Source organism: Indicator indicator, chromosome 33 (assembly GCF_027791375.1).
Source record: "Indicator indicator isolate 239-I01 chromosome 33, UM_Iind_1.1, whole genome shotgun sequence".
In the NCBI taxonomy this organism is placed as follows: Eukaryota; Metazoa; Chordata; class Aves; order Piciformes; family Indicatoridae; genus Indicator; species Indicator indicator.
In genome coordinates, this window is record NC_072042.1 from 3,846,236 (window position 1) to 3,872,439 (window position 26,204).

General features: G+C 53.7%; 1 protein-coding gene across 1 annotated transcript; it reads right to left on the minus strand.

Annotated features, from left to right (window-relative positions):
- Window positions 1-513: 513 nt before the first annotated feature.
- On the minus strand, window positions 514-24,900 carry TFAP2E (transcription factor AP-2 epsilon). Its single transcript, XM_054395305.1, has 7 exons — window positions 24,874-24,900; window positions 24,304-24,750; window positions 23,934-23,985; window positions 7,075-7,303; window positions 6,675-6,793; window positions 2,173-2,314; window positions 514-802 (listed from the first exon to the last, which is right to left on the minus strand). The coding sequence occupies exons 1-7, from the start codon at window positions 24,898-24,900 to the stop codon at window positions 514-516; spliced, it is 1,305 nt and encodes a 434-aa protein (XP_054251280.1).
- Window positions 24,901-26,204: the final 1,304 nt, after the last annotated feature.

The window sequence follows — 26,204 nt, forward strand, 5'->3', positions numbered from 1 at the left end:
TGTAGGTGGGGAAATGGGAAGGTTTCCTTTGTGTTTGCCTCTCAAAAGCAGCAGATAAATCCAGGTAGAGCCAACGGTCCAGCTCCCTGCCCTCTTCTGCTCCTGCCCCTGCTCCCTCCATCCATGTGGCTTTTTGCTCTTCTCAGTTTTTCAGTTGGAACAGATTCCTGGAGTGTGTCAGGGTTTCACTAATGGGTCTTTGAAAAACAAAACAAAATAAAATTGCACATGACTTGGCTTCCTGCTTCCATGATTTAAAACAAAACAAAACCAAAAGGCAAAGCCCCAAAGCCATCGACCTGGCTGATTTCCTCACTCTCCCTGCACCATTAGCGTTGTTTGCTTCTTAAATTCTTTAAATCTTCTGTCTTTCGTCTTTTTCTTTGTTCTCTTGGTGAGTTCCCTCCCAAGTTCAAACTGTAGCAGTTCAGAAAACAGTGCACTGGATCATCTTAACCCCCTCCAGTGCAACCAGGGAGAGCTCCCAGTGGGGAGAGGGAGGGGGCCAGGGCATTATTTCCGATGCTTCACTTCTTTCTCTGATGCTTTGGAGTCTCCAGCCGTGTGCCCGTTCCCTGTGCTGTTCATGAACATTTTATCCAGCCCCTTAAGGGACTCGACCAGGTAGTTCTGGAAGGCTGTGAGTGCTGCACAGATGGCTGGGCCCCCAAAGCCGTGGGTTATCAAGCTGAAATGAGTCAAACAGCTCTGCACTCCGGGCTCTAAGATGAGTGAGGGGCGGCTGTTCCCCAGCGGCGAGCGGTCCTGGGCTATCAAGTCTGCAAACTCTTTACAAATTTGCCTGAAAGAGAGAGGATGGAGTTACCAGGAATGCTCTTGGGGAGCTGCAAGGATGTTAAGTGTGGTATGGCATTAAGACTGTGGCCAGTAGGTCAAGGGAGGTTCTCTTGGGGCTGGGTGAAGTTGCCCTGTGTAGGAGCAAACCCTTGCAGCTGTGCTAACTCTCCACCTCGCTGCACACCAGTGGAATGGAATGGAATGGAATGGAATGGAATGGAATGGAATGGAATGGAATGGAATGGAATGGAATGGAATGGAAAGAAGAGGAGAGGAGGGGAGAGAAGAGAGAAGAGAAGAGAAGAGAAGAGAAGAGAAGAGAAGAGAGAGAAGAGAAGAGAAGAGAAGAGAAGAGAAGAGAAGAGAAGAGAAGAGAAGAGAAGAGAAGAGAAGAGAAGAGAAGAGAAGAGAAGAGAAGAGAAGAGAAGAGGAGAAGAAGAGAAAGGAGAGGAGAGGAGAGAAAAGGAGAAGAGAAGAGAGGAGAAGAGAAGAGAGAAGAGAAGAGAAGAGAAGAGAAGAGAAGAGAAGAGAAGAGAAGAGAAGAGAAGAGAAGAGAAGAGAAGAGAAGAGAGGAGAAGAGAAGAGAGGAGAAGAGAAGAGAGGAGAAGAGAAGAGAAGAGAAGAGAAGAGAAGAGAAGAGAAGAGAAGAGAAGAGAAGAGAAGAGAGGAGAAGAGAGGAGAAGAGAGGAGAAGAGAGGAGAAGAGAAGAGAAGAGAAGAGAAGAGAAGAGAAGAGAAGAGAAGAGAGGAGAAGAGAAGAGAAGAGAAGAGAAGAGAAGAGAAGAGAAGAGAAGAGAAGAGAAGAGAAGAGAAGAGAAGAGAAGAGAAGAGAAGAGAAGAGGAGAAAAGAGAAAGAGAAGAGGAAAAGAGGAGGGGAAGAGAAGAATGGTCTGGGTTAGAAGGGACCTCCAGAGGTCATCTAGTCCAACCCCCTGCATGCAGCCTACAAAACCATCCCTTCCCTACAGGAGAGCAAGCTTCAGGCCTTAAAGGGGCTGATCAGAAAGCTGGGGTCAGAATTCTGTGCAGGGCCTATTGTGACAGGACAAGGGGCGATGGTTTGAAACTAAATGAGGGAGGTTTAGACTAGAGAGAAGGAAGACATTTTATATGCTGAGGGTGGTGAAACCCTTGATCAAGTTGCCCAGAGAGGTGGGAGATGTCCCATCCCTGGAACCATTCCAGGTCAGGTTGTTTGGGGCTCTGAGCAGCCTGCTCTCGTTGCAGGTGTCCCTGCTGGCTGCAGCGGGGCTGGACTGGAGGAGCTTTAAAGGTCCCTTCCAACCCAAAGCATTCTGTGATTCTGAGGCTAATGCTGCCCTTCCAGACTGTGGGCATGTAGCACAATTGTGGCATGTGTCCATCTCCTACTCACTTGGTAGCCAGCAGCATGTTTTTCCTGGTGTGGAGCTCCGTAGGGTCGGAATGCTGTCGGCACAGGTACTCCGCCGCCGCCTTGGCCGGGAATTCCGTTTCACACACGTACCCAAAGTCCCGAGCCAGGTGAACAGCTTCTCCTAGGAGCAGGACAGAAGAACAAGCTGTGTCAGGGGAACACCTTCTCTGGCACCTTCAGCCATCTCCCTGAGGTGTCCCGTTTCTGCTGGGACTGCAGCACTTTCACAGCTCTCACCCAAGAGTTCTCTCTGCCTTCTGCTCTTGGGCTGATGCAGAGACATCACTCTGAGTTTCTTATCTTTAGCTGTCAGACAATCAATCTACATGGGTCCAGTGAACCCTTGGCAAGTCTAAACAGAAACTGGTTCTTTTCTTTGCTAGCTTTTACATTATTACCTAAAAAGGTTGGGCCAGATGATCCTTGAGGTCCCTTCCAACCTGGCATTCTGTGATTCTATGGTTCCGTGATTCTGTGATTCTATCATTCTGTGATTCTACCATTCTGTAATTCTATGATTCTGTGATTCCATGATTCTGTGATTCTACCATTCTATCATTCTGTGATTCTATCATTCTGTGATTCTACCATTCTGTAATTCTATGATTCTGATATTCTATGATTCTGTGATTCTACCATTCTGTAATTCTATGATTCTGTGATTCCATGATTCTGTGATTCTACCATTCTATCATTCTGTGATTTTACCATTCTGTAATTCTATGATTCTGTGATTCTACCATTCTATCATTCTGTGATTCTACCATTCTGTAATTCTATGATTCTGATATTCTATGATTCTGTGGTTCTATCATTCTGTAATTCTATGATTCTGTGATTCTATGATTCTGTGATTCCATTACTCCATGATTCCATAATTCCGTGATTCTAAGATTCTGTGATTCTATCATTCTGTGATTACATGATTCTATGTTTCTGTGATTCTATGATTCCATTACTCCATGATTCCATGATTCTAAGATTCCATAATTCTATGATTCTATGATAAATCAGCATTGAGAAGGTGCTGAAGCTGGAGTGGGATGAAGGGCTCTTCTCTGGGCTGCTCCTCCAAAAGGAAGAACAGCAGGGGTGCTTCTCATTCACTGCATCTTTCTCTCCCTACTTCTTCCAAAATTTCCTGCCTGGCCTTTCCAGATTGAGATTTAAACAGGGGCTGGAGGGTGAAAAAGTGACCTTAGCCCTGTGGCTGCTGGACAAAATGGGCTGTGGGAACCAGGCAGAAGGAAGGGGGCTGCATCCCCCTGCAGAGAGCAGGGGCCCTCGGGCTGGCTGTGCAGGCAGCATATCCATCACCCCATGGCCCTGCCCACCCATTGATGGAATTGATCCATCTCCAGGCGTCCCTGTGGAAATAATCCGAGCTGATGGCAATTGATCATGCCCAGCACCCGAAATCCTGGCTGGGCAGGCAGAGCTAATTTGACTCCCCACCCCCTGCTGCTCCTATGTATGAGGCCATCCATCCTGATAGCATTAACCTAGATCCCACCACAGGCTGCCCACTCCTGCAGCTCTGTCTGTGAAGCTGTCTTAGGGGGAGAAGTGTCTGTGCTTCCCATAGAACACCAACAATTTCCACTTCATCTCCTCCTCCAAAGAAAGAGCAAACAAGGTAAAGCTAGAGAGTCAGAACTGCAGTTGTTTGTGTGTTTAAAAAAAAAAAAAAAAAACCAAACCCAAAACCCACCCAGAAATTAATAGTTGCTGACACTAAATGAGCTGTGTGACCTCATGGTGAGAGCTGAGGCTGCAGCCAGGATTTCTTTCCTCCAGGAGTGCTGTGTGGGTGTCCACACAGCTGAGTGCTTTGAAGACAGTTTGGATGCTGCTTTAGAGAGGTTTCAGAGGAGGGGACAAGGGGTCCAGCTGTTGAATGTGGTGTTGAAGCCACAGCAAGTCAGGGCCCAAGGGAGAAGAGGCTGGAGGGATAAGAGGCCAGGCAGGAGAGGGGCCACAGGAGCCTGGCTGGATGCACACAACTTTCTGAGAGCTCAGAGATGTTTCTGGAGTTGAAAGAGAGCCCTGCTGCTTCTCTGGGTCCAGGCTGCAGCTACTCCCACACAGCAGGTGCCCAGGAGAGAGCAAGTGCTGGGTGTGCATGGCAAGGGCTCCCAAGGGAAGCTGCCTTTCTACCCATAGCCCCCGTAGTGCTCCCTGGGTTCCTGTTCTCCTCATCTACAGAAGAGAATCATGGAATCATTAAGGTTGGAAAAGAACCTCCAAGATCATCCAGTCCAACCATCAACCTGACACCATTATGGCCACTAAACCATGTCCTGTCTACACATTTCTTGAACACCTCCAGGGATGGGGACTCCCCCACCTCCCTGGGCAGCCGGTTCCAACGTCTGCCCACTCTTGCAGTAGAGAATTTTTTCCTAATCTCCAACCTAAACTTCCCCTGATGGAACTTGAGGCCATTTCCTCTTGTTCTATCGTTTGTTGCTTGGGAGAAGAGACTGCCCCCCACCTGGCTCCAAGCTCCTTTAAGAGAGTTGCAGAGAGCAAGGAGGTCTCTCCTCAGCCTCCTCCAGACTAAGCCCCCCCAGTTCTGCAGGAATGGCTGTGGGTCAGTGTAAGATAAAGCCTATCAGTGGGGTTTTCAAATGAGCAGGCATTGGCAAGGCAGAGGGGAGAAAAGAAATTAAATCAAGACAGCACATGCCCAAGAAAGGAGGTGCCTGGGGCAGAAGCCAGTGTCTGCATGCTGAGTGATGACCAGGCAATAGCACCTTCCCCTGGTGCAACATCTCCCAGCACCAGAACACTCTGTGCAGGAGGAGGTGATACCATCAGGCACACATGGCACCACTCCTTTGTTTACTAGGAGCTGGTAAGGAGTAACCAAAACATCAGCAGGCACCTGAAATGGAAAGAGACCTTTCTTCCTTCCTTTCACTCTTCTCTTTCTTTTCTCCTGATGGAAATCAGCCTTTCATTCAGCACCAACCAACTGCCCTCAGTGACAACCTCGGCCTAATGAAGCGGCTCATTTAATTTGCTGCCAACAATGGAGATGATTTTCTATTCAGGAACTGCAGGCAGCTGCCTCCAGCAGGCTGGGCGCAGACACAATGGATTCCACAGCTCCCAGGCAGTTGGGGGCTGTCATCATGTTGTGTCCCAGGTCTTTCTCTCCTGGGATGTGGTGGTGACATCCTCATTTCCACGGTGCAGAAAGTGGGAGGGGAGCAAATACACCCGGGGCAGGGTGCTGCCTGCTGAGGCTGTGCTGCCCTCAGCACCTTCTCCATGCCTCAACCCTTAACCCCACACTCCCAAGGGCAGCTGCTACAAACTGGACCTCCACCTGCCAGACGTCAGAGCTGGGTGGCATCTTCTCCATGGCTCCCTTGTCTGAAAACAGGGCTTGGAACATCTCCTCCTTGCATGAGACAAGACCTGAGTGTGGTGATGGGAACCTGAGAGAACAGTCAGTGCTGCACAGGGGTGGCATGGTCAGCAGCACCTGAGACGTGTGCCCAGGTGGCCATGAAGGCTAATGGCAATGGTGTTACCAGCAGGACCAGGGAGCTGATTGTCCTCCTACACCTTGAATACTGGGTTCAGTTTTGTGCCCCTCACTCCAAGAAGGACACTGAGGGGCTTGAGCAGGTCCAGAGAAGGACAATGAAGCTGGGGAAGGGTCTGGAGAACAGGGCTGGGGAGTAGCAGCTCAGGGAACTGGGGGTGTTCAACCTGGAGAAAAGGAGGCTGAGAGGAGACCTTTTGGCTCTCTCCAGCTCCCTGAAAGGAGGCTGAAGCCAGGTAGAGGTTGGTCTCTTCTCCCAGGGAACAAGCAATAGGATGAGAGGAAATGGCCTCAGGTTGCACCAGGAGAGGTTTAGGTTGGATATTAGGAAAAATTTCTCCCCCTTGAAGCTCTCCAAGCCTTGGCCCAGTCTGCCCAGGGCAGTCCCCATCCCTGGAGGTGTTGAAAAGCCTTGGAGATGTGGTTCTGAGGGTCATGGTTTAGCAGGTGACTTGCTAGTGTTGGGTTAATGGTTGGACCCAATCATCTCAAAGGTCTTTTCCAGCCTGAAGGGTTCTATGATCCTCTGTGTCCTCCACTGGCACACGGTGCCACAGAAGAGCTGCAAAATTCTTGGCAGCTTTATTCAGGCTTTTTGTTTGTTTTTTTTTTTTGGTTTCTGCGACCCTGCCTTGGTGTTATCAGAACTACTTCATGGCAATGATCAGTGACATGCACACAGCCTGAAGGCAGCTCACAGCCCCACCAGGCTGTGGATGCCTTTTCCTCACAGGCTAGGAGTGGTCCAAGAGAAATGTCTGAGTTGCAGAAGCTGTGCGTGGGGGTGATCACCATGGGGATGTTCCCAGGCCCAGGCCACGGTGATCACTGTGCTTGGAGTGCTCTCCTTTGTGGAAAGCTGCAGATGAAGGACATGGAAGTTTCAGGACCCCTCTCCTCCACAGGAGGGGAGAGTGACCCTTACCTTCCACCAGGGAGGTCAGCAGGGTGACGTTGGCAGCTTTGCGCCTTCCCGCAGGCAGGTTTAGTCCAATTTTCTCTAACCTTTCCCTTAGACACCGACCTCCATTTTTGGATTTTGCTCTGAAAAGAGAAAACGAGGAGAGGAAAAACTGAAAGTGATAAAAAAAGATAATGTAATGAAAGTCGAAACAACGATGGCTAATCCCACTTTAAGCTTTTAGGTTTGGAAGGGAAGAACAAAAGGCAACAAAAATGTTCTTTCCCAATACACCACACATCAGCCTCACAGGTAGGACCTGGAGGACTTGGTGGACACGAGGCTTGCTTGGCTGCAGCCCTTTGTCCCAGGGCTGTCCCAGGGCTGTCCCAGGGCTGTCCCAGGGCTCTCTGGAGCAGCTTACCTGCGGAGGACTCCACCAAGGAGGGAAGCGTTGAGACACTCGGGGGGTGAGAGCCTTCTCTGCACCTCCCCCACGGTCACCTTGTACTTGGAGGTGGAGCTGAGCAGGGAGAGGCGGCCAGGCACGGAGCAGAAGACCTCGTTGGGATTCGTCACCCCTCCGATCAGGCTGTCCTTGTTCATTGCCAGGCTGGAAATGGTGGTGCCATTGGCCTTCGAGGGGATGGGCACTGGGAGACAAGGAAGGGAGAGAGGAGACCATGGCTGAGACACTCCAGAGCCAGGGAAGCTGCTTGGTGACCCTCCTGGCAGCTTTCTAGCCCTCAGCACCCCCCTCACTGCCACCTGTGCTGGGGTGGTTCACTTCGTTCCTTATTTTGCTCAATAAAGAAGAGAAATGGGCTGAGGAAACCAAACTATAGAAAGACCAAAAAGATGGAAGAGGCCTGGGCTCTGCTCTCACCTGTGTCCCCGTTCCTCCCAGCTCTGTTGGATTGGAAGTAAAGGCTTTGGGCTGGTCTCCTGGAAGGCTAAGGACTGTCTGCAGTCATTTACTGCCTGGATTTGGGACCAGTTTCCCCTTCCTGTCTCCTCTGGGCCCTCCATGGAGGCTGGGTGGGCTTGCAGGGTGAAGCATGGGCTTGTGCTAACCCAGGGGGTGTTCCTTGCCTGGCTCCAAGGACAAGATCACAACTTCATCCCAGCTGCATGGCTGCATCCCATGGGACAGGACCAACAGGGCTGAGCCCTGACCATCAAGCCCTGTGTAAAACCCAGGAGCTGTTGGGGTGGCCAAGGATTGTGTCTGCCACTATGTGCCCACAGGAACCACTGGGAAGAGTCTTCTTGACCTCAGTTTTGGGATTAGCCCTAAACTTTCATCATCCCTGTCTTAAAGGAAGCTTGAGAAGACCAAACCCAAATAATCCAGGCTTCCTTTTACTTAATGGGCAAAAGTCAGCTAACCCAGGAGGCTGGATGGACAGTGGGGACTGCAGCAGCACATCATGCCCGTGGCATCACTCCCAGGGTGAAGTGGGCAGAGGTTTTCCCAGTGTCATGCCAGTGAGAAACCTTCTCAGGCGCAGTAATGGTTTAGGGGTTCAAACTGTGGCTGACACCTGTGCCAAATCTCTTTGGCTTTTATACTTTGAAAGTAATGACTCATTTGACTTGGAAGGAAAAAAAAACAGGGTTTGAAAGAATCCAAAGAGGGCTGCAAATGCCTCCACTCCAGATGGATTTAGCCCTGGGATTCTTTGTGGTCCCACAGTAATGACCTCCCCATGAGCATTCAGAGGGTTCCTGCAAGTAAGCAGCAATGCATACCAGGGTTTCTAAAAGGAAATAAACATCCCCAAAATGAAACTGAAGCCCCAACAACTGGGGAGGGCCTACGGGTTGGACCTATTAGAGGCTGCTTGCAATCAGCATTTTGTACAAAGAGCCCAAGAACTTGTGAGTGTGGCAATAAAGAACAACCCCAGCATGCTCCATAAAAATGGCTGATGTTTGAAGACCAAAAGATGAATGGAAAGGAGCTGAGGAGCAGGAGGTTTTCTCTCAGCATGGAACTGGTGCAGAGTCAGGGGGCTGAGGGGCAGGATGAGCTGGTGCCCTGCTGGAGTTGCTGCGGTGCTGGCATTTGCCATGACTGTGGTTGGTGGAGGGGTTGGGCAGGGAAGAAGAAACATTGGGAAGATCACCATGAGGTGTAGGAAACCAGAGCTATTTCCAGGAAGCAGCAACTTCAAAGCTTTCTTCCACAGTCCCAGAACAGGTTATGTTTGTCTCTAGGAGACACCCTTAAAACAAGAAGTCAGAGCATGCATTACAAATCCCCCGCCTGCCGCTGCCGGGGCGTGTGTGACTCCAGGGCCAGGCAGGCAGCTGTGGGAGTTCTGGCCACCCCCAAACCAGGCCCCCCCCTAGAGAGCAGGTGTTGCTTGCAGTTGCAGATCCAGGAAGAGCTCTGCATAACTCACACGGATTTTGTGCATGCCTGAAGTCATGCAGGGGCCTGCTCCAGCCGCATGCGTGGCTGGGGACCTGCGCACACACGAGGGACCGAGCAGCCATGCAGGGGAGACTGATGGAATCGTGGAGTTGTCCCTCAACACACACAGGCCATGGCACTGGGGAGGAGGCAAACCCAGCTGGCACCAGTGTGGAGCCTGTGGCAAACCAGGCTGGAGATGGATGTGACCCAGCTGGGGTGTGTTCGAGAGCAGCCCCACGGGCAGCGTGCGGGAGGTGCAGGGCAGGGTGGAGGGAAGGCTCAGATGGGTGCTGATGCACAGCATGGAGACACCACAACACCTTTGAAACACAGACTGGCGTTGTTAGGAATGATCCTACTGTCAGAATCAAATCCCTTTCTAAGCTGTAACCCAGAGCCTGCCACTGCCAAGGTGGCAGCCCAGAGCATCCAGGTCACCCTGCTCCCTCCCACAAGCAAACCGTGAGGCGCTGGGCACCCATCTTGGGCATGAACGTTGGCATTGCTCTTCTGCCTTGAAGCCTCAGCTGAAGTCAGAGCCCCATCACATTTGGCACATGCAAGTGGGATAAGGCCACCTGTACCATGGGGAGCTGGCACCCTCAGCAGCCAGGCACAGGGTGCAGAGGGAGGAGATAGCAGGCAGCTGGCCCAGCATCACGCAGGGGTTAGCAGCAGCGCTGGGGACTGAGCTGTCTCTGGGGTGCTGGAGCAGACAAGGTTGCCTCCACACAACAACAATAAACACAGCCACATTTGCCATCAATTATTAATTATTGTGATTTGGCCTCACCTGCTGCTGTTTGCCTGGTCTGATCTGCAGCTTGTTTGCCCATAAACATGCTGCAGGAGGGAGACAAGCTACCATTAAAGCCTGACAGCTTTGTTTCCTTGGCTTTGGGGGAACCAAAATTGTCTCTTGTCATCTGAGTAAACCAAAAGTCCCCCTCGATCTTCAGCTGCTGCTTTCCTGTTCCCGCAAGCAGCAGGTGATCGGAGCACCTGAGCCAGCCTGCAGACAAGAAGGAAGCATCAGAGCCTTTGCGGGTGGGCACGGTGCCAGCCCAACACCCCGGGGGCGCCCCGACCCTTCCAGACCAAGCTGGGTGCATGCAGGCGCCTGGCCCCGCTGGGCATCGCCACCTGCTGCCGCGCACAGCCCCGTGCCAAGGGCTTGGCCGAGCCACGGGCAGAGGGACAGAACACCCAGCAGAGATGGGGCTTCGATGGGGAGGTGCCCAACAGGCACAGCGTGAGTGGGAGGCACTTGGTGCCCAAGTGTAGGAGCAGCCAGGCAAGGCACCAAGCTGAGCCCCACACGGTGCCCTTGGGAATGGAGATGCCACATTGATGGCACTGCTCTGGTCACCTGTGCTGAGGTTTCCTGGTTTCAGCCACAGGAGACACAAGTCCTTAGCATGGGGACAAGACATCAAAGAATCCCAGAATCCCAGAATGCCAGGCTGGAAAGGACCCCAAGGACCATCTGGTCCAACCTTTCTAGGTGATAGAGGAGTTGAAATGAGCTGGCACAACAGCCTGTCAAGCTGAGCCTTAAAACTGTCCATCGTGGGGGACTCCACTGCCTCCCTTGGGAGATGATTCCAATCTCTGACTGTTCCCATGAGGAAAAATGTTCTGCAGTCCAATGGGAATCTCCCCAGCAGTGATTTGTCCCCATCACATCTTGTCTTTTCCATGGGACTCCTTGTTAAAACGGAGTCTCCACCCTCCTGGAGGTGATCCTCCTGGTAGCCACCCTTCATGTTCATGGTGATAAGGTCCTCTCTAAACCTTCTCTTCTCAAGGCTGAACAAACCCAGCTCTCTCAGCATTTCCTCATATGGCAGCTATTCCTTTCTCTCAGTGAGCTGGCACTCACCCTGCTCATATCCATGCCAGGGGCTTGGGCAGGCTCAGTGCCCACTCAGGAGGGGTTTCAGCAGCAACACCCCCCCAGAGATGCTCATTCCTACAGTGACAGGCTGGCACAGTGCATGGGCCAAGGGGAAGGGTTAGATGGTGGTGCCCAAACCACTGTGCCCAAATCACCCTGTGCCCAGGTGCTTGGCCTCTTCCCTCCAGCCCTTCCTGATGAGTGGGACAAGGATCAGCTGGGTCAGTCCCTCCCAGCAAGCTATAAGGGCAGGACACAAACTCCAATCCTTCTGGGGGGTTCTCTCTGGGCTGATTCAGCCAAAGAAAGGACAAGAAGAGGAAGAAGGCTTTCAGCAGCCACTCAGAAAACTCCTGGGGAATGTGAAGTCTTTTCCTCTAGTGTCCAGATTTCCTATCTGCTCTTATCATTATTATTTTTTCCTTGTTATTTCCTGATTGGCCTTTGTGAGCTCTGCAGGCTGTGGGATGGATGGGTGAATGCAGGGTGAGGTGGGGAAAAGCTGTTCCCAAAAGCTGAGTGCTGCAGCTGGCCCCACTCTTTCCTGGTGGCTTCTGATGAGGATCCTCAAGGCAAAGACAGAAGTGGATCTGGGGAGTGAGAGGCTGACTGGTGTCTGAAAGGCTGACCAAGCCTGGTCTGTATTTTTGTCACTCCAGGCTTTCTTCTCAATGCTTGTGTAACATTTGTCACCGCAGCCTCTTGTCTCGTGGTGCTCTCCTTGCACTTGGAGCTAGCTGCTGAGAGTGGCAGTGCTCAGTACCATGTGTATGGTGTCTTGCTGAACCTGGGAAGGGAAACTCTCCTCACTTCAGCTGCTTAACATCACAGGAAACATCTCCACAGAGCTCAGCATCTTGCTGCCTGCTTTGATGCTGCTAGGCAGGTGCCAGGGGCAATACCCAACGTATTTCAGAGGTGCTTTGGTAACAGCAGCTCCAGCACAAGTCTCCTGCTCTGGTGCTGTGCAGCAGGTACCTGTGGCTTTGTCTTCCCTTTGAACCCCCAAGGGTTGTGCTCTCCCATCAGAGATGTTTTTTTCTGTGCTGAGTCAGCTCCAGTTTGGCTTTTAACCATCCCTCAGGTGTAGCTGTCAGACAATGAAACTCACATGACTCCTTTTGCTGTGACTTGAAAATCCTTGATCCAAAGTGAGTGATTTGCAGCCAGATCCTGGGTTCTGAGAACACCAAGGGCTTCATCCCTTGGCTCTCCTGAGCTGGAGAGCACCCTGCCTGTGTGTGGTTGTGTCCCCAGCAGCCTGGGGGCAGCTAGGAGCCAGTGGGCTGGGCTGGCTGCAGCTGGCTCCCTGCTTTGCTGGGGAATTGTTTTACAACACCAGGCAGGTCACGTCCCCAGTTTGGGCTTGACTGTCTCCATCAATAAAATGGAGATGATAATATCTACCTGGGAGGGATGCTGGGATGTCCAATTAAAACTCACCAAGTGATCCCTGGATGAAAGATTTCTCCAGGTGAGAAATCCCTGGGCGGGAAATGTAGCCAGAAGGGGTTGGTCTAGTGCCTAAGCATGGGGTGTGATGATGCAGGTGTGGAAAGGTGATCCCCATGGACATGAGGTCCTGACATCCAGCATTGCTGGAGGTGTGATGGGATGCCACAACCTTGTTTCTGTGAGGGCTTCTCAGAAGACACCAGACAGCAGGGACAGAAGGACCACTGACCACTCCATTGTGACTGTGGTGAGCAGAGCAAGGAGCCTTGTGTCTTCCAGGTGTCCCAGGACAAAGCATAACGTTTCTGACACTTGTTCTGATTTGCAGAGGAGGATCTCTTGGCTTTTACCTTCCAGGTACAATGAAGCAGCAAAAGAAGCTCATTCTTCAAAGGCTTTTACCTGGGGAGCTAGAAAGCTTTGGAGGATGTCCTGCCATTCCCCATTGAGCTTCAGAACAGAACTACCCTCACTCATCTGCTCTGCTGCCTCATTCTCCCTCTTCTGCCTCAAATCCCTTTTCCTGCATGGTCCAGGGTGATGATGATCCATCCATGAGCTCCTGCACTCCTTGTTTGTGTTCCCAAACATTTGTGCCTGAAATTACCACTCTGATTCCTGAAACCCACCACTTTCAGATGTAAATACTCAATGCAAAAGGTGGATCTGCAGCTCAGCCTCTGTGTGTGGGTTGCTGCTGGACCACCATGCCCAGGCTCAGGGGCTGACAGCACCCCAGCGCCTTTGGGGTTGAAAGCAAAAGAGACTTTACCTACAAAAAGGTGAAGGAGTGGCTCCTTTCCATATGAGAAATGTGCTGCCTGCTTGCAAAAGGATCTGTAAGCAGGAAAATTTGTGGTACTTCAGCACTGACTTGCTTATTGTGGTGGAATTTGTGCAGTTCCATTTCCAGCTGGAGCTTGGGATGCTACGAGATGGGGAAAAAACAAGTCCAGAGGGAAGATGCAAATTGCTGCCTGTCTTACAAGTCTGTTTTCTTCTCTCCTTAGATGCATTACAGGTAAATCCTTCTCCTCAGCAACGTGGAATCCCTGGGTATCAGAGCTTTTGTTGCAACATCCCTTTCAGAAGTGGGAATGTGCTACAGCTTAGATTGCATTTTAAAGTCAATCCTCTTAAGGGCTACCTGGGACAAAGAATCACTCATCTTCAGGCACAGTGCTGTCTCCAGCCACCCTAAAAGCATCCCAGATCCTGGTTCCTCTCCAGGGCCATGCACTGGCCAGCTCAACCACACTGGGCAATGCTGTAGGTTCAGGGCAGTCCCAAAGAAGTCTGCAGAGGCCCAAGCTGTGCTGCCCTGCAAGGGGACACCTGTGCTACACAAATCTCTTCTGGCTGCTCCTTGCTGCAGCTGCTAAGGTTTGGTTTCCAGAGAATTGCAGGAAGAGTGGGGACAGCCCTGAGCCCCCCTCTCCAGTTTGTTCCTGCAGTAATTGGGGAGGTATCCTGTGGCTAGGGTTAGGCAGAGGTAGGGAAGCTCTGTCTGGTGGAGGTTGGTGAGTAGCCCCTGATGAAAGTGCTCCAGAAAGGAAAGGGATCACTGCTGTCTTTCAGGAAGAGCTTTCAGTGAACTCATCTAACCTTGGTTTGAATGTCTCTGATGTAAATTATAAGATGGAGATACACAAAGGAGGATCTGCATGTGGGTGTGAGCCAGAGGCAACTGCTCCAACCATCCCTTTAAAAGCTTTTTTTTTTTTTTTGCTGGGGAGGTGCAGCAGAGTTCAGCTGCTTCCATTTCCTGGTGTTTCAGCAGAGAGGTATTTATTGATGGTCCGGGGAAGGAGGTCAGTGCCATCAGCTATATTTCAACCCCACAGTCTGTAATTATCCTTTCTCCCCCGAGGGGATTACACAGGTATTTTCTTTATCTCGAATGCACAACCTGAACCGAAGCCCTGTGTCAAAGCCTCTCTAGGAAATCAGCTCCAAGGCCTTTTCAAATGGAAGGATGGAAAGAATCTTGGGGGTTTTGTTGTTTTAGGTTGGGGTGGGTTTTTTTTTTATCTCTGTGCTTTCCAGATTGCTGAGTCCTGATAGGTAAATGGATCTCGGACACTTGGAAGAGAAGAGGGAGCAGGGATACAACTCGGGCAGCCTCAAACCATTCCCATGAGAAAGCTAATCAGGAGCAGTCCCATGCCTATGCAAAGCTCCTGTGCTTAACATTTTGTCTCCCATGCAAATCAATACATTATGTTAGGAACTAAATGGGAAGGTGCCAGCTGATAGCCCTTGCATTTCTCCTCCTGTGCCTCTGTTTCACCCAGTACTGGCCGTGTGTCACTGCAGGTGTCTCCTGGGGAGCTTCAAGTTGAATTGGTGGGGCAGGAAGGTTCAGCCTCCCCCAGACTGGTGGTTACAACATCTCAGTTAAGGAGATGCTCAGTGAAATGCTCCGTCCTGGCAGGAATGGCCAATCAGTGTAACAACAAAATTTACTCAGACCTTCGTGAGCACACCTTGTGCTCCTTCCCAGCTGGGAAGAGGATTAGTAAGTGGTTTGCAACTAATAATTTCAACTAATGCTTTCCTATTTAGGATTTGGCCTCAAATGTGCTGCTTGCTCAAATATTTGTGAAGTTTTTTGGAAGCTGCTCACAGGTGGTTTTTTTTTCTGGTGAGCTCCCAAACATGTCCCTGCTGTGCTTCATTTGATGGATTGGGTTGGGCTGTCTGGAAGCCTCTGATGCAGCAGCCTGAGCAGCAACCTCAGTGATACCCCACTGGAAAGCAGCAAATATTGATGAATAGAATCACAGGATGACAGGGGATGGAAGACACCTGTGGAATCACAGGATGAGAAGGGATGGAAGGCACCTGTGGAGATCTCCTAGTCCAAACCTCCCACCCCCTGCCCGAGCAGGTTCACCCAGAGCAGGTTGCACAGGATGGCATCCAGGTGGGGTTTGAATGACTCCAGAGACAAAGACATTCAAATTTTCCTCTACCAGGTGAACCCCAAGTGCTCAAACCTTCACAGGACATGAATGGAGAAGGATTTGGATCCTGCTTTTGAACACCAAAGTGTATTTGCAGGTCTTTACTACTCATGGGATTTGCTGCTTTCTGGAAGAGCTGCTCTGACATGGCACAGCCCTGGCCCCTCCTCACTCATACCCCTGTGACTTCATCTGAGAGGTCAGTTTAATGAGGTCATTCAGATTATTTCACTCCTCCTGATTCAAAATGAATGTTTTCTGGCTCTGCAGCTAAGCTCCTTCATACCTACCTCAGAAAAATAACAACTAGTTAACACTCAGTTCAGTTCCTGCCTGCTCTGGCTGGACCTTTGCAGCTCTGCCTGTGCTTGGGTTAGAATTTTGTGTTCCCCAGCACAAAGCACCCAGGTGTGGGTGAAGGCAAGAAACTGAAATGGGAGAACCCAGGAATTTAAGCCAAAGGGACTGGAAGCCTGCTCTGCTCCATGCTGACAACAAGGAAAGTTCCTCATCTGATGTCACCCCCATCCCAGCTCAGCCACGAGTGCCCTGTAGCAGAAACCATCACAGGTTTATTCATTTAGCAGCACAAACTCCCATTACATTTTGGCAACCAGTCTACGGGATCTTTATGTGTTTAAACAGTATAATCCATTTTCCAGTAACATGCTTGAGAGGTTTTTCCCCTCTATTCCCTATAGAAGAGCCTGAATTTGTGCAGCTTTGGATCTACATAATCTGAAAAGGGAGAACAAAGCTGCAGTGTCTCGTGCGAGCGGCGCCGGATCCTGCCTAAGCCACGGCAGCGTTGCTATCAATTTGTTAAAATGTTGTTTAGGTTATTGAAGGGCAAAAGACCCTTCAGCAAAGATTAGGCAGGAATAATAACAGGAAAAATACTTCTTTTCCTGCAGAACTTGCTGCTGATCTGAGTGAGAAGCGTGCCGGAGGGATTCGATCGGAGACTCAGGGATCGCCTTGGGAGAGGTACCGCTTGTCCACTGTCACAGACAAAATGCTCCTGCTTCTCCTTACTCAGAAGGCACCCTGGATTTTCTCTCCTGTACATTGGCAGGATGTCCAGCAAAGCAGATGAGTTGAGCCTGGACAGCACTCTGCCCCAGCCAGGACGCACACTGGGAAACCTCTCTAGGACCCACCACGATGCCAGGGAGGAGCCACAGGGAAGGAGCAGTGTCCAGGTCTGGGTAAAACCCCAACCAACCCCAGCAATAGCATGGGGAGAGGCTGGCTGGCTGCACGGGAGTTTGGGGGTGACCATGGCACGACGTTTGCAGCATCTACAAAACCTTCTGCTGCTATTTCCTCAATGACTCTCCTCATCTCTGCTGAACCTGGATCTTGTGCTTGAACCCACCCTGAATACCCTTGCTCAGATCCTCTGCTCCCACTCCACCAGCCCTCCTTTCCCAAGCACATGGGCCCATCTTTGGGCTCCCAGGGAACCCTGGAGACTTTTCATCCCCTCACAACCACCTCACTCGGGACCCCGCTTGCTCCCTGGGACCTGTCTGACCAGTCCGGAGGGAATAGGGCCTGACCCAATCCCTCGCTCCCTGGCGCCTCAGCACTTGGGTGACTGATGCCAGATAAATGCCTGAGATAGAGGGTGGGGAGACTCAGCCTGGCTGGAATCCCAAGCACGCACCACAGAAGCTGCCATGGCTTTTTAGGCTGCAGAGATGAACCTGCTCACAGCTCCCCTTGCCCTGCTCTAGAACCCCAAGCTCCTGAGCTGCAGCCACACTGTGCTCTGGGGGGTTTAATTGCAAAGGGCAGCTTTCTAGCAACTCCTTCTTTACTCCTTTGTGCTTCCCTACTCCTTTCCACCAAGCCACAACACTTAACTTCTCTCCAAAGCAAAGGTGATACCCAGACGTGGCAGAACTGGGCATGGAGATGAAATCTGAGCAAGCAGCAGCTCCATGCATTATATCCACATTTACTAATTAGTTCCTGCATGAAGAATTAAAATAAACAAACAAATGGAAGGACACCAGGAGTGAGTAATTCCCTAGGATCACACAGGAAAGGGTGGGATGGTTTAGTGGTTTAGGTGCTAGTCTAGAACTTCAGAGAACCTCATTTAGGCTCTTCAAATAATTTAAGACAGATTGCAAACAGTTTTCTCTGAAATCACATATCTTGGAATATTGCTATACAGGGAGGAATGGTCTACATTTGCCTCTGCTCTACTGCACAGCATGGGTGGTTGCAACCCTGCCTGCCCCACCAGCAGGTTCTGCAGCAGCTAAGCACCAAGCTGCAAAAATCTCTCACAGCCCCAGAAATGGAGAAAGAGTTTCTCCAGAGCCAGCCCAGTGTGTTCACAGTGCCCATGGAGGAGCCTCACCTGGGATCCACTTCCTGAAGTTCTGGGTTTTTTTTTTTACAAGGGCTCATTGTGGTAGAGCACAAGAGGGAATGGATTGAAGATTGAGGAGGGCAGATTGAGACTGGAGGTTAGGAAGAAATTCTTTACAGTGAGGGTGGTGAGACACTGGAACAGGTTGCACAGGGAGGTTGTGGCTGCCCCCTCCATGGAGGTGTTCAAGGCCTGGTTGGATGAGGCCTGGAGCAACCTGGGCTAGTGGAAGATGTCCCTGCCCATGATGGGGGTTGAATGATCTTTAAGGTCCCTTCCAACCCAAACCATTCTCTGAATAAGTTGTTGGCTTGACTCAGAAGCCACACGCTATAAAAGCAACCCAAGCTGGCTTTTCTGAACCTACCCTTTAAGAGCTGCTCTTTGCTTCTAACAAAGGTGGGGGGGGGGGAAATTCATTTAAAAACATCTAATTAAACAGTAAGTCATGACAAGGTGCATGAAACTTGGAGATAACACATGCCTGGGAGGCAGCAGGGAGGTTGAGACAAAGCCCAGCGCCTTCACCGGTACCCGCGTGTGTTATCTCGCATGAACACACACCTGGGTTTAGCCTGGTGCAATTATGGGACATTAAAAATATAATTTTGATGGAGGAATGGTGATCTGGATGCAGTTCAGAGCAAAAACTTTCTTTCAAGTCCTGCTGCGTGATCGGTAGGTGTTCCTGCCGCGCACGCCTGTGTGCGCGAGGGAGAAGCGGCTGCACCGGGAGGTGGGACCGGGTTTGGCTGAGCGCTGGTATCTCCTGGTGTCTGCGAGGGCTTGTCTGAACTTTAAAGCCTTTGTGAGCAGCACCAAGGCAGCAAAGCCTCCAGTCAAGACCCAGCTTGTCCCAGGTGAGCCCCTTTTCCCACTCAGGCAAACTGCCGCAGCAGATGAAGCCGCAGAGAGCCAGGAGGGCTCTGCCAGCCCAGCTCAGCACCCTGCACCTGGCTGGAGCCCAAGCTCCTCCACCCACAGCCCTGGACACTCTTATAAAAGAGGTCTCTTCACAGCCCCAGGTGTTTTATGGGCTGACCTCATTTATTACCTTGCTCATCACAGGAAATGAAGTTTATCTAATCTACCATTCTTTCAGGATTTCTAATTTTTTTTTCCTTTTTTTTTTTTTTTTTCATCCACATCTGGCCTCATGCAGCATTTCTTACGGCTCAGCTCCTCTCTGTGCTGAAATAAAGGAGAAATGGCACCACTCCCACCATGCCAGCACCTCAGTGCCACCAGCAGCTCCACACGTGGAGCTGGTGGGGAGATTCTCCTTCAAAACCTGGAACCCACATGCGGTGAATCTGAGGATCTTGGTCTTAATCGCCCTCCTCTGCTGCATTCTTTAGTAGTGACAGTGACTTCTTGCAATATTCCTAACTGTGGGCTCAGAGCACTCCGAGGCACAGCTTTCCATCTGTCTGTCTGTCCAGCAGCCAGCCAAACAGGTCCACATTCCTGAGCAGAAGCCTTCACGCCATCACTCCTCAGCAGTCTAAAAGCCTGGGATGAAGGTTTAACCAGGTCCCAAACAGCAGGGAGAGTGCAGTGGCCAAATCCTGCTGCCTCAGCACCAAGCTAGGTGAGTTTTGTCCTCACCAGCCACACACAGCACCCATGAGCCATGCACTCCTGGGTGCCAGCATGAGCTGCACCCTGCTCCACCTTTACTCCAGGTTGTAAAACACTGCAGCCAAAACACTTGCCCGCAAGCAGGGTGCGCAGGCCTCTGAGGCTCACAGGGCCCCCACGGCTCACCCCAACCCACCTCCAGCAGGACCTGGGGCTGCTCCTACACCCAACATGTCCCCAGGCTCCAGGGAGAGAGATTTGTGTCTTTCTTTGCAATAAAAAGGCTCCATCAGGAGCTTTCCACTGAGCCTGAACAGACGTCAAAGCAATAAAACCTCTCCTTATTTTATGACCAGGCTGCAGGATTTTTAGCTACTGAGTGCTACGCTTGGTTTCATAAGCAGAACATCGTCCTCTCCTAGTCCTGCATGGTGACTGGGGCTTGCTCAGGGTCCAGAGGCTTCGTGTCACTGTCTCTAGCATCTACAGCCCAAGCAGCAGGTGAACAGAGCAGAAGCCTTCAGTAGCTGCTGCAGCTTCAAGCAAGCAGAGCCTTGGACTAAACTTTTTCAGAGTTAATTTTGCTCATTTCAAGTCGAAGGTCTTCCAGGCATTGTATAAATGTTTGGGTGGGGAAAACAGTAATAATAATAACAATAATAAGACCAAACCAGCCAAACAAATAAAACCAACCACCTCCAAACTTAAAAAAAAAAAAAAAAAAAAAAAGAAAGAAAAAGAAAGAAAGAAAGAAAGAAAGAGAAGACACAGAAATTTCTGAAATACCTTTGAAAAAGAGGGAGAGGGAACGAATGTGTGCACGGAAGAGATTCACAGAGCTCTGCTGCCCTAACCGAGATTTTATCCATTTAATTCCCAAACCAAATGCATCCCCTATTTGTCATGCTGGTCCTGGGGAGCTGACCCCCTATTTTTCAGAGCTATTCCCAGATTTCAGCGCAACCCAAGCTCTCCCCTCCACCACGTCACAGCCAAACTGGACCCATCCCGGCCCCGGCTTTCCCCTCATCCCAACGCCTCCAGCCTTCGGGAATAACGAATGGGAGCCAGTCAAGAGAATTACTGTGGAAATTGTTGTTGTTTTTTTTTACCGCCTGTTTTCAGGCCTGCTCTGCCGTGCCGTTCCCTTCCCCAAGCTGGATACAGCTTCCCCCGGCTCCCCGAGACGGAGCTTAGGGACGGAAATCCCAATAGTGTCCCTGCTGAGTCCTCGCTGAGGCGACAGCCCCTCTTCTCTCCTGATAGTCCCTTTCTCTCCCGATATTGCCGTGTTCCTCTGCCGGTATTCCCCTTCTCCTTTCCCAATCTCCTCGTTCTCTGCTCCCTCTACCTCTGGCTAAATTCGAGGCCACCTCTAACAAAAGGGGCTCGGAAAACGCACCCCAACCGGAGTGTACCAAGACCCTGCACCCTCCAGATTTCCCCCCAAATCTTCCCTAACGACAGGAGCTGCTAAACCCCCTGAAGTCCATGGAAGGAAAGGGGTGAGGAGCGGACACGAAGCCAGGAAAGCTGCCGCAGCGGCTGCGGGCTCCGGGCAGCCGCTTCCCGCTGCGAAGCCGGTTCGTGGCGAGAGGACATTTACAATGACAGCTCCCCACCATGGGGGCTAGCCCCTATCCTCCAAGTTAGTGCTGGTTTTAACTGGAGGTCCCTAAATTAAATCGCCTGCGACTAGAGGAGTTAAGCGCTGGCTGTGGGGAGTCGGGACAGGTAATTAATATTTTGTCGAAGCAGGACAACGGTATCTCAGCAGCTAATTAAGGAGAGATTTGTCTGTTTTCACGCGTATAGACTGAGCTCAAGTTCCTGTCCGAGGGCCACAGCATCAGGAATTCTAGGATTAATCAACCCCGGTGGGGTACGTGCGAGCTCGGCGCAATTTGGGACAACACTGCGATTTTTGCCGTTTCCCCTCGTTACCCCCCAGGCAGAAACGCGCTGCCCACCGCACTCCTCCTCGCCCCCTGCGCCTGTGAACCGCTCGAATCTGATAAAATCTCTGATATTGTAATGGTTTTTATCCTGGGGTGTAATTCAGCCCGGCCCTGGGCTCAGTTCTCGCCCTCGTTGAGGCTCCGGGAGTCAGCTCAACGCAGCCGGAGCGGGGTAAAACCGGAGCCGTTTTACACATTAGCTAAATTAAATAAACTGCAAAGTTATTAATTCACTCAATTCGGGCAGAGGGCAATGGTGTTTGCTCCTGCTCGCAGCTCTTCCCCCGACGCGGAGGAAAGCTCCGGCTATTCGCGGACCCGGCGCTTGCCCGCTACTGCCCGGGACCCGTCCCGGTGCCCAGGGTGCCTGGCCGCTGCCCGGGCTGCGGCGGAATCTGGGATCCTCCACCCCGACTACAGCTTCCAGAATTCCCCATCGTTTCTTTTTGAGACGAATTCTCCCGTTTTGTGGCATATCTTGCAGGGGGAGTGCGGTCATCGAAATCCCGGCGAACCGGGACTGGGACCACGCCGGAGTTCTGCCCGGGCCCCCCTGCAGGCTGCGCCCCCCGGTGCAGCCACCGCTACAAGAACATCCTTCTCTTGGCTTCTTCGTCTAAACCAAATTCACTTCGCTTTGGATTCATCGATTCCTCGGCTGCTCCAGCAAAGTCGGTGCAGAGCCGGCGACACTAGCAGTGCATCGCCCCCGAAACTGCCCTTAATCCCCAAAATATTCTTTATATCTTTATCCCAAACACAGCGGGACAAAAGAAAATAAACCGAGAGAATCAGAGTGGAGAGAGAAATATCCGAAAGGACAGGGACTGTAGACTCGCACCATAAGCCCCGCTTTTCACCTGGGTTATTTCCTGTCTTTATTTTTATCCAAAAAAAACAAAAGTATAAAATAAAAATGGGCACAAATGTGGCCCTAAACTACAACAAAATCCCCGCAACGGGAGACGAAGGTTTCTGAGTATTGGCGCGTTTGGGGAGGAGGGGTGGAAGGGGGAAGGGAAAAACAAAACACACCTCCCAAACCCCCCAAATGCACTGCAACTTCAACCAAACTTCCAGATATTTTTTTTCCGTTGCGTTGGATAGAGAAGCCCGAGCGCGGCTGGCACCCACGGGCATCAACTAACCCTCCTGCCCAACGCGCCCCGCAGCTTGTTGCAGCCTTTTCTCACCAAGGATCCTTAATGAGCCTCCTCTCGTGTGTTCTAATTAAAGCTGAAATAATTACGGTCATTAATGCTCCACTGAAACGCCGCGTGTAATGAAACCGTGTTCTTGGAATCCCGATTTCCATAGAAAAAAAGGAGGATGTGAAGCGCCGTGAACGCCTCTCCCCTCCGTGTAACCACCGCCGGTGTCGGCGGGGGAAGAACTTCAACGATCGGGGTGTTTTCCCCTAGTTACCGAGGCTGAGCGGTTGCCGGGAGTTCGGCTGCGGGTGGACCAGGGGAAGCGACCCCTGAGCCGCGGCGGGACGGGACCGGAGCTCGCTGCAACCTAAACCCTCCCGGTTTCAGCAGCGTTTTGTCCGGCCGAGGGCCGCCCTGAGCCAGCCCTGTTGGGGGCTCCAGGCTTTCCCCAGGAACCCCCTACGCCACCAGTCTGGGGGCACCAAGCCGGTCCCCGGTAATCCGGTGAGGAGCCCACAAGGGCGGCTGTGGTTTCGTTTAAATCTTCGAACCCCGGAGTAGATTTAACCCCTCCTGCCACCGACACGGGTTTGGTCCAGCACCGCAGGGAGAAGCCAGGGCAGCGCTTGAATTTGGGGTACGAATTACGGCCCCGTCCCCTGCCCCCGTGCCCCAGGTCTCGGCAATGCCCTGGTGAAGTTTTTATTACAAAAATATTTCACTGAGTGGAGAGATTTAACGGCGGGGCTTTGTCTGGAAACGGAGGGGATGGTTAGTAGCGAGGTGGGAATAGAACTGGCAGTAAATCAGGACAGGCGGGGGCCGCGCGGGACCAGGTTGCTGTCGAGGCTGGGTCCGAGCCGAGGTGGGATGCAGGATGCTCCCGGCCGCCGTGACGGACAGCACCGGTTCCTAGGGCTGTGCCGCCGCCTCACTCCCGTTAAACGCATTCTTCCCCCCTGTACGAGCCCTGCCGAACGGGCTCGCTCGTCGTGGCCCAGCACGTTCCGCGCCTAAGGCGATGCGGTGCTGTGCGAGGCCCGGGCTCCAGCCTCTGCCACTGGGACCGGGAGCACCGGGATTTGGCGCCGAGCCCCGTTGGAGCATCCTCCGGGGCATCGCCCGGGGCTTCCCACGCAAATCGTCCGACGCCGCCGGTGGGGTGGGCCCCCGAAGCTTCCCGATAGCCGGGTTCGCCTATCCGGGCCCCTCTGTTCCCGGTACCGGAAGGGAGCAGCTGCCTCGGTACAGCCCGAGGGACCTCGGCGGGTTGGGGACGGAAGGAAGCATTGTCCCGCCGGGACCCGCCGCTTTCGTTTGAGCCTCATCGGGGACAGCAGCAAGCTCGTACCGACGGGAGGAAAGGCTATCGCTGGGGGAAACGCGACGAGGGGGGAGCCCCGAGGGCAGGAACAGAGCGAGGAGCCCGGCCCGGTGCCGCGTTCCGCGGGGCCGCCGCACTCTTACCTTTCTTGATCACGGACTGATCGAGCAGGTTCATCCCGCCGTCGTCCACGGCCTGAAAGCATGGAAGCAAGAGCCGTCAGCCAGTGCAGCTCTCCGTACCTACGGGCACCGGCCACTCGGCGCGTGGGGTCGGAGAGGCCGGGGTCCCGTCCCCTCGCAGCCCTCCGTCCGGGAGGGATCATTCGAGCACGGACAAGCCTGGGTAACGGGTGCCCGGGGCCCATACCTCTGTGCCCGGGACTACGGACACCTCGGGGCCCGTCCCATCCAGACCGAGACCCCCCTCTCGGGGCGCGCAGATGGTGGTGGGTTCGGTCCCCACAGCACCGCGCCCGCATCCCCCGACCACACTCCCTCCGTTCCCCGGTACCTGGATGTCCTCGATGCCGTGGTGTCCGAGCCCGTGGAGGCCCAGCGGGCCGTCAGCGAGGCCGTGTCCGCCGTCGGGCAGCCCGTGGAGCAGGCGGGGCACGGCGGGGTATTCGCGGCGGGGGTCGAGCCCCAGGGCCCGGTGGGTTTGTGAGAGCAGCCCTGCGTCGTCTTGCCGGCCGCGCTGCGGGGGCCAAGCGGGCTGCTGGTGCTGGTGCAGGGGGCTCAGCGCCGCGTACGGGTCCCCCAGGTGCGGGTAACCGGGCTCCTGGCCCTGCGGGTAGGGCAGCGGCGGCTGCGGGTACGGCGGGGGGAAATAGGGCGGCTGGAAGTCGGCGGCGGGCGTGTGGCAAAGTGGCGGGGCCGAGCCGTAGGGAGCCTGGTTGAGAGCGGGCAGCTGCGGCAGGCGTGCCCCGGCCGGTGCCCCGGGCAGCCCCTCGGCGCGGTCCTGCGGTGGCGGAGACAACGGCGGTGAGGCGGGAGCGGACCCCACCGGCCCCGATCCCCCGGCCCAGTCCAGCCCAGCCCAGCCCGGTCCACACTGTCCCGTCCCGCCCCGTCCCGCACTCACCATGCCCGGGTAGCTGTGCACTAGCATCGGTGCGGGCCCGCGGCGAGCCCCGGGCGGGCCGGGCCCCGGGGGTGCCCCCGTCTCCGCCCCTCTATCCCGCCGGAGCGGCGTCTCCCATCACCCGCCCGCTCCTCTGCGCCGGCCCCGACTCCATGCACGCCAGTTATAGCGGCGGGGGCGCGCCCGCCGCCACGGGAGCGCGCGTCAGAGCGCAGAGACGGGAACGCGCCACCCGCTCCCGCGGGGACCCGACGGCTCCCGACGGCTCCCGACGGTGGGCGCAGCGGGACGGCGGCGGGAGGCGGACGGGGCGGGGAGCGAGGGGGTCTCACCCTTCCCACCCCCCGGGAGCGAGGCCTTTGCCGCTCCCTGCGCCGTCGGGCGGCCCGGTTACTGCGGCTCCCGTGTCGCAGGACCCCGTCCCTCGGTGTCACCCCCCCGGCTTTCCCCCGCCCGGGGCCACGCCTCGGGGGGAGCGCCCCGAGGACCAAGGACCGAGCCCCGAGGACCGGGAGGTCCCGGGTGTGCGGGAAAACAACGATGATCTACGGTTTGACTTTATTAGTCCGAGGAGGGAGCGGGGACCCGGGCCGCAGCTTCTGCCCGACGGCAACCGCAGCGGAACCCGAGGCCGGTGATGCCGGGAGACCCCGGGGGTCCCCCAAGGGTGTTTGTCCGTCCTGCCAGACGGGGCGAGGAATTCCCCAGCCCTGGCCTGGGGAGAGAGAGAGAAATGTCTGGGGGTGCTCCGGGCCTGGCTCCTTGCCCGAGGGGACGGGCGGGAGGGCGGGCACCGGGCGAGACAGAGCCAGGGAAAACGGGGAGCGAGGATAGGCAGCGCATCTGCCTCTCGCCCGCCTTCATCCCTCCTCCACCCTCCTTCCCCTCTTCTCTTCATCCCTCCTCCATCCCTCCTTCCCTCCTACTCTTCATCCGTCCTCCGTCCCTCCCTCTCTTTGGGACCTCCCTCTGGGCTAGGGCGAGGAGGGCCAGCTGCATCGGGGCTCTGGGCACAGCACCGGGCACCGGGTACCGGGCACGGATTTATCTCCACTGACCCCGGGGGCGGGGGCTGTAGTGCCGTGATGCTCCCGCACACTCCGACACACTGTCGCGACAGACGGACAGCTGTGCATACTCGTCCGCTCCCCTCCGCGGCCCACGGGGCTCCTGGGAGGATGGTGGGGGGCGAGAGGAGGGCATCCCCATCGAGTCCCCGTGGTCTCACCGTGCTGCCCGGTACTGTGCGGGGGTTTCCATTGGTGGCAGCGTGTGATTCGCGTGCGAGCAGGGAAGGAGCCTTCCCCCTACTGAACGCTCCGTGATATCTG